The sequence below is a fragment of the Nicotiana attenuata genome, chromosome 7 (assembly GCF_001879085.1).
Source record: "Nicotiana attenuata strain UT chromosome 7, NIATTr2, whole genome shotgun sequence".
Lineage (NCBI taxonomy): Eukaryota > Viridiplantae > Streptophyta > Magnoliopsida > Solanales > Solanaceae > Nicotiana > Nicotiana attenuata.
The window spans coordinates 2637533-2646208 of record NC_031995.1 but is presented as its reverse complement, the minus strand read 5'-3'; the positions used below and the strand labels follow the sequence as shown (position 1 = coordinate 2646208).

The 8676-nt window shown below is 36.5% G+C and overlaps 1 protein-coding gene across 1 annotated transcript; it reads right to left on the bottom strand.

Moving 5' to 3' along the window:
• LOC109228530 (probable polygalacturonase) lies at window positions 440-7133 on the bottom strand. The gene is made up of 5 exons (XM_019393650.1): window positions 6462-7133; window positions 2489-2609; window positions 1882-2130; window positions 1418-1571; window positions 440-1251 (listed from the first exon to the last, which is right to left on the bottom strand). Exons 1-5 carry the CDS (start codon window positions 6900-6902, stop codon window positions 726-728), a joined length of 1491 nt encoding a protein of 496 aa, XP_019249195.1. The 5' UTR covers window positions 6903-7133; the 3' UTR covers window positions 440-725.

Here is an 8676-nt window from a genome sequence, read left to right as displayed (position 1 = left end):
GGTAAAACTATATATTATTCAATTTAATCAATGAGAATATACATTACGACTTATTTTTCAACTGACTTTTTAATTATTTTTTATAATCGATTTTAAGTTGGGTGGCACAGAACTTTTTTAAAAATAAAAAAGTGTGGAACCTATGTAGAAATACTCTAATTATACTTGAAGTATTATATAATATTTGTATAATAAAGTGTCAAACTTCGACATTACAAAGTGAATAGTACAATAATACAAATCTTTAGAAAAATTAAAATACAAATAACGAAAAAAAAAATAACAATACAAATAACCGTGGTTCTATACGTTATTAGACAAAAGCATATTTTCTTTCTTCTTTTCCTAAAGAAGATCAAGTGTGTTATTAGCGATAAGATCAAAAATATTAAAAGAAAAAAAAGAAAAAGAAAAAAGAGCAACAGTTGGGCCGTGCAACTAATACACAATCATTGTCATCCTATATACCAAGCAACTAATCTAAGGCATAAAAAGTTTGAAACAGTGCAAAAAACTTCAAGCTGTTTTCCACATTACATACAACTGAATGGCTGTTGGAAATTTGGATACATAAGGAATCATTCTTTTTTATGTACAAAGAGAGGGAAAGAGGAAAGTTACAGGTATAGAAAAAGAAAAACTAGAAAATGGCTAGGCAAGAAATAGTAACAAAGGTTGGCCACTGGGAAAATTGTCCCTGGAAACAGGGGATATCGGAAACTGTTTCAGAAGTCGTAATCTATGTCCGATGCATTCTGAGAATCAGAACGTCGTATCAGATGTCCTTGCTCGTCATATAGGTCAAGGTTCTCACAAGGGGCGGGGAAGACAGTACCTATAACACGACCTTGAACATATGCACACTGGAATATGTGCTTCTTCTTGTATGTTATCCCAATCGACATATCTGTGAAAGTCACGTTCTTCACTGGAATTTCTGAATTTCCATGGATACGCACGGGCACACGAACTCCCTCACCGTGTACTGATACGTAGCTTATGTCCTCTAGTACTGGTACGGCTTTGGGATCAAACTCCCCATCAGGATGTTCATTGTAATCTGTTTTGATGACAATTCCCACCCTAACATTTTCAAATGTCAAATTCCTGTATGCTATGTGTCGTACGTATCCTCCTCTACCAGCTGCTGTTTTGATGCGAACAGCACGCCTTGAGTTCCAGACATGGACGTTTTCCACAGTGACATTTGATACCCCACCAGACATCTCACTTCCTATCGATATGCCCGCACTGCCAAGATGTTCAACCAGAGTGAATATCATGTAATGTAAATTATTGTGTTGCTCTTATGATTCTAATATTAATATATGTCAAAATATCATAGGTGCAACTGTTGTAAAAAACATCCGCGCCATGAAAAGGAATGGAAATGCACAAGCCTATTTGGAGACCTTACCTGACCATTGAACGAACGACAAGATTTCGGATGACTATATTTGTTGAAGGGCGTCCATAGGAAATTCCGTACTGATCCCAACCACTCTTTATCGCAATGCCATCATCACCAACACTGATGTAACAGTTCTCGATCAACATATCTTCACATGAATCTGTTCACACCATACTAAAATATCAAGAGTTGATACTGAGAAAGAGGGGAATAAGTAAACAATAAAGAAGTGCATATAGTGTATCAAAGTCTTTTAGAATAATATCAATGGAAAAATTATGTTACCAAAATTAGCTTCAGATATTTTAGCTTGGTTATTATTGATTTGATTAACTAATCAGAAGGTTCCGCAAGAAATCAATAAGATTTAGTCTAAAATATAATTATTCACAGCTGACCCCACATATAACGCTGACTGAACCTAATCCTCAGTTATAAAAGTGGTTACTAGCTCAAGGTTTTCTATTCACCTGGATCTATGCCATCAGTATTTGGAGCATGAAAGATGGGTGCCAAAATTGTGACATTCTTGATTGTTACATTCTTGCAGTCGTATGGATGGAGCGTCCAAAATGGAGAATCACGTAATGTTATATTAGAGATCACTATGTCACTAGACCACATAATCTGGACAAGCGGCCCTCTGGTGTTGTTAAGAAGCCTTTGTTTGTACTTCTTCCACCATGTTTGACCCTGCCCGTTAATGGTACCATTATGCCCTGTTACCAAGAAAACATGCACATAATCAGATTAATTTGGTTCGCTTCATACTTCTGCAAACATTTTAAAATACTTCACTCTTCAAAATCTGTAAGTGCAAAGCAGTGAGTAAAGTACATGTATCATCAAATCTTACTTATTTCACTGCTGGAACCCATTTCATTCCAATACTCAGCAGTGGACTTAGTCACTAGCAATAATAATGATGACAGTATAACTAATATTAAAATAGAAATACATCACTATGTTCAACAACTTGGAAACTGTAGGAACTTCGCATAGCAAAATACTTGCTGTTTCCGGTGAAGTTACAGGGTCAGTGTGATAGCTACAAACATTCAGAAACAAGCCGCAAACCTGTGATTACAACATCTCTGAGATTTTGGCCATGTATTAAACTCCCATAGCGTGGTCCAATATGCTCTCGCCCATATCCATATGAAGGCAAGGGAGGCATGAGAGGCCAGTACTTCTCATCCTGTTAAGCAACAGATATACACAGAGAAATACAGAAACGTAAGTTCAGCAATTTAAAATATACAATTAGATATATGAAAAAGTTATCAGGCTATTTTAACCAACTAACAAATGGAACTAATTGTAAAAGAACAGAAAACGCCACCATATAGACAGAACTTGCAGTTCATCCATTAGGACTTGAATCCCCTTCTTTAACTTTGCATAGTGATTAATATGAGAAACTTCTTATGGATTATATTTTCCAAGAAAGTGGATCCTGGTACCAACAAAATAAAAAGCTGGACATATTTGGAATAGAGCAAGTAGGCATGTCACTTCCATAGAGGAAACGAAATTCAGCAGTCTACACTGAACTAACTACTAAGCAGGCTCAGCACCTTTCTTAACATGGAATTCTCCCTATGGAATATTGTTAAGATTGCACCAATAAATAGATAGGATTAAGTTAAATAGTGGGTGAAACCAATGTGTTTCTAACACATCTCTTGGTTAGTATGTACATAACAGTGTTGAAGAATAATATGATCCATCTCCTCAGATTGCAAGTACCTCATTCATTTTTTCCAACAACAAACTAAGGGTACTGAGTCCACAAACTCATTCCATAACCGTGTGTTCATTGTTCCCTGAAATGGTTTTATGCGCAAGCGGTTTCAGTTCTTGTGATTGCATGAATTTATCCAGTTCAACCTAGGAAAAAGTGGAACTGTGTTTGTACTACACAGTTTAGCAGGTGCTGAAGCTTTACATAACTACTGGAGACGCGAAACCACCCTTTCGTTAAACAGAAATCATGTTGTGGAGGTTCACATTTTGTAATGGGACAATTGGGGTTTCAATATAATAGCCAAAGATGCAAAGAGCTTCAAACATTAGATGTTCAAAATTCAAAGTACTTTCTGAGAAGTAGGTAATGACTAATGAGTGTAGAAGGCCTCAAGCAAATGATAGTTTCCAAGAACTTATAATACGACCATTCTACAGATGTAAGAGGAGAACTTTTCCCAAGGCTGTCTGTGATTTTGTTATTTGCCAACTGCTTGTTATTTCTTAAAATCACATTGGCTCTAAGCAGCGAGGCATAATTATTATGTTTGACATTATGCAACCCCTTTAAGCAGCTACTCTGGTTACTCTACAGTCGACAATGTATGTGGGTAAATTATCACCAGCAGTTCAAAACAATCCTCTAAGCCAGTTACTTATTTACCTTTTTAAGCAACACAGCGGAGTGACCCAAAGGCATTAGCCATGATGTTAAAAAGGCAAATAGCTGCATGCCTTATAATAATCTTTAGACTGATGCTATCCTTCCCTCGTTAAATAGATGTATCTCAGGATCTCCAACGTACTAATGGCACTCAAGGTCGGAGATAGACAAACTTATAGGAAGGTCAATGAGGCAGAAAAACCATTTTGTATGGGCTAAGGCCAGTTTGTCTTTAAGATGTTTAGGTATCTTGCACAGTTGCTTTTGTTTTCTTGTCCAAACACATATTTGTGTTTTGTTTTATGAAACAAAAATAGAAAAAAGTACTCTCACAATAATCCCAATATCCAAACACTCACAAAAAAAAATGAACAAGAACTAAACAAAAACAACCTGTTAAAGCGATCAGGGAAGTTGACTCAATAGTGAGCTTAGTTGGAAAAAGTACATTCTGCTATAACATTGACACATAATGTCAAGCCTAAGAGCACAACAACATACCCAGTATAATCCCACAGGTGGGGTCCTGGGAGGGTAGTGTGTACGCAGACCTTACCCCTACCTGGAGAGTGAGGTTGTTTCCGAAAGACCCTCGGCTCAATAAAAGGTGGAAAGGAAGAAATTATCTGCCTAATAACCTGATGCATGCCTTACCTGGACGATATATTGATACGAAAGCATCATTCGTCACCAACTACAGTTTCCAGTTAGTTCAAAAATTAAACCTCCTACAGAACCCTCTCCTCCTTACCAACAGTAATTGAAAATATTCAGCAGCAATACCTTTTGGGGTGGGGGAGGAAATGAATAGAGGCAACACACACATACATCAACTAGAAATTTTTGACGTTAACAAATCCTTTTAATTTGGACTTCGCAAAGACCCACCCATGAGTCAAATACACAGTCAATGCAGGCAAAAGCTGCAACTAAACTCGATTCCTAGATCACTTAATCCATTTTTTTGGATAACAGTCACAAGTAGTTGACAAAAGCTTATTTTGATAGCAAGATCATGGAGTCATAAATCGAAGCAAGTTCAAAAACTATGTACACATAGGCAATGCCACAATGAAGAGCAAGAATGAGGAAAAACAACCAGCAATTGAGTGAATTAGAGATTATTAAAGAGATGAACTAAGGGTACGGCTAAAGCAGAGGTCCAAAGGTCCATGTTGACGCGCCATGGAAAAGGAGTTAATCTTCACAAATGAGGCACACTATTCAGAAGTTTTCATGCTATAGATCTCCAGTCCAGATGGGATTATATTTCATCGGCGCTATTGTATTAGTCCTGCTCCTATTCTTCACGCTACAGATCTCTAGTCCAATTATGATATGTTTCACAACATACTGCATACTTTCTATTAAGTTAGTCCTACTTTGACTCAAACAATAAGAGAAGTTGAAAATGTGTTGGTAAGTACTTGATTAATTTTGATCATTAAACTTCAGATTTGCTGAGATTAGCCCCAATCTAGAGTTTGACCTTTAACCTGTCTTAAGCTTAAACAACATCTCAAGTGTGTTATCTTCCTTTGTTCTTCCTAGTAGTTTTAGCTAGAGACAAAGAAACATGAGTTTGTGACTGTAATAGTTACCTGCCAACCGCACCAAGCACTGAAAATGAATTGGAAACAGAATAGAATCAAAAGTTGAAGATTATAAATACAAAACCAAACAGAAAGCCAGATGAATTGATGAATCCATCAACAAGGAAACAAGAAATTCATGCTGAATTTAATATGTTATCAGGTTACGATGTACTGGAAGGTAATCCGTACAACAAAATAATTTCAAACAAGTTAAGATGATACGGTTATATGCGATTTCACCACCAACACGGGATGTACATAGCAATGAAGGTGGAAAGCATACCACAATTAAAAACTTTTTTGCTAACCGAAAAAATCACCGAGGGCCAGCTGGGACACCCACAATTAGAAACTTAGAGTTCCTATCAAGTATCATAAATGTTCTAATAATGCAATGTAATCAGCAAATAATGTTTTACATGTCTTTGGTTGATGTCATTAGAGAAAGAGTCCAAGCACAGATCCACTAATAATAGCTCATCCGAATTTCCCATCTACGCCTCAAGAAACAAAACAGCACTGATCCGCACTATCTTTTGTCAACCGAGAAATCGCAGTGCACCAATGGCCCACGGTTTGGAACTTGGTAGATGATGGGCCCGCCCCTCTACCCTTCTCCACTTAAATAACAGACTTTTGTATGAGGCAGGATTCGAACCTGTGACGTGCCAAACCCACACATCACAAGTTGCGCTCTTACCAATTATGATACACAACTATATATATCATACACAGTTATACAATGTCATCTCTCAGTTCTCAACAACCCCATAATACAAATCATGTGTAGCAAACTAGTCTATCACTATAAGCAACACTCTTTTTTTTCAGCCTCGTGACCTCCTAGTCACATAGAGGCAACTTTACCGGTTACGGCAATGCTCCCCTACATATGCAAAACTTCATAGAGGAAATTATAAACAATCAGCAGCCAAATGAGAGTGAAGTAATAATACAAGAAAAAGTAAATAAAAAAGCTAACGTTTACAGTTCAGTATGCAAAGTTTAAACTTTTTAACATTAACAGATAAAGAATAATACTTACATCAATACCCAATATAACAGCACCTTCAGCAAGGAACAGAGTCATATGACTGGTTAAATTAAACGGCGCCGTTAACCAATAGCCAGGTGGCACATTAAGCTGCCCCCCACCTTTCTTACCAAGTTTAGAAATAGCTAACACTGCCCTCTCAAACGCTGCCGTATTCAATGTAACGCCGTCACCAACCCCGCCAAAATCCGTTAAGTTAAAAGCCATCGGACGGAGCTTAGGCATCTGCTTTACCGGAAAATCCCGCCGGAAAAACAAGAGTCCGGTAGTAACATCCCTTTGCCAATATAAAACAGAAAATATAAAGACGATCCAAAGAGCAGTGAAAAGGGTTTTTTGGTTGGAGAATAGTGAAGGGATCCATCGACGTGGGTGGTGGAATTGAGTCCACCGCCATGAAGACGACGGCGTTAGCGTTAGAGTCTCCACCATTATTGAATGTTTAAGTTGGAAATGGGAGTAATGTTGTGTGCATGAAAATATAGCAGCAAAGACAATAATGCTAACTGAAAGATTCAAGAAAAAAAGAAGAAATAATATGGAAGGTGAAGTGTAGTGGTCGAAATCAGTGAGATTGTTAGGTAAATTTTGATGAAGTGGATTCAAAGGAAGAACAATGTTTTGAGATACAAAGAATAAAGGGTTTTAATCTCATGTAGTTTGATGAAACAGTAGGTGCTACTTGCCTTATCTACTGCCATGTGGCTCTACACTTTGCCCTAATATTAAGATTTAACGAAATTATGGGTTCGGGATTATAGTTCTTTTAAACTATTAGGTTATTAGTTAACAAATATCTCATACAGATAAGAGACATAAGCCTAAAGAGAGCCAAAAAGGAATCTTTTATATATAGTCCTGCATAATCTCCAATATTATCATTTGCTTTTGCACTCGAGGGCTAATCTCTATTCGGCTCGAGGAAACCTACGCACGCCTTCGTTAACTTTTGGTTGGCTTACACCCCATAGAAATTGTCTACTTGAGACCCTTCTTGTAGGTCCTGACACAAGGTTAGAATTTTAGCCCCTCCAAAATGGTATCTCACTAATGACTCGACCCCCCACCCTAGGGGTGTACATTCGATTTTGACCCTTATCGATAATTACTTATCGATTATCGATTTGTACATATGCTTATCGGTATTGTTTCAATAAGGTTTCGATTTTTTTGATTTCGATTTATCGATTTTGGGGGCTTATCAATTCGGTTATCGATTACACCAATAAAAAAATATGCGAGATTTCACGGAAAATATATCGCTATAAACGCGCCTAACTAATATGGACAAAAAGAAGCTAAAATAAGACGAACACCATTTATAATATAAAAATTGTGTCAACAAGCACATGCAACAAAACTAAAGTAAGGGATCAATTGTATGTCACCAACACTCCAACGGTATAAAAAAACAAAACAAAACAAAACAAAACAAAACACATCATCACGGCTAATTCTATTTTCCATTAATTTGAACTTCATTCCCTTGATCTTTAAATATGACCATTCCTTAAATGTGGTAGAGGAAATAATAGGGTAAGGGACTTAGGGTAAAGAAAAGGGTATAGATTAGGAAAAATAATATTGTATAGCCGCTTTCAAAATAGTAGCGGAATATATATACATTCTGTATGTTATATTAATCTACACAAATAGGTAATTACTCATTTAACAAGTGTCTACAGTCTAGGGTGTGCATTCGATTTATCGATTCGATTTTGACCCTTATCGATAATTACTTATCGATTATCGATTTGTACATACGCTTATCGTTATCGTTTCAATAAGGTTTCGATTTTTTCGATTTCGATTTCGATAACAAATAATCGATTCCATTTATCGATAAACCGATTCGAATGCACACCCCTACCCCACCCCCAGAAGGAGGCCTTCTTCACCTTCCACATAAGTTGCGGAAGAAAGCCCTTATAATTTGTATAATTCAGGAGATTTTTTAAGATAAAAATAGAATTTGAATCAAAAGCTATTGGGTTGGGCGAAAATGTAATTGATCCGTCCCAAGTAAAAAAAGAATTTCACATTAGTATATTTAAATTATTGTAAGAGGTCAAATTTCTTATTTTTTAGATTACTAATTTTATTTATTATGAACAATTTCATATAGTTACTCTTTTAAGTAACATGAATAAATGTCACTCATAATTATGTCTGTTGAAGTAAATCTTTATATTTCTTTATTATTAGA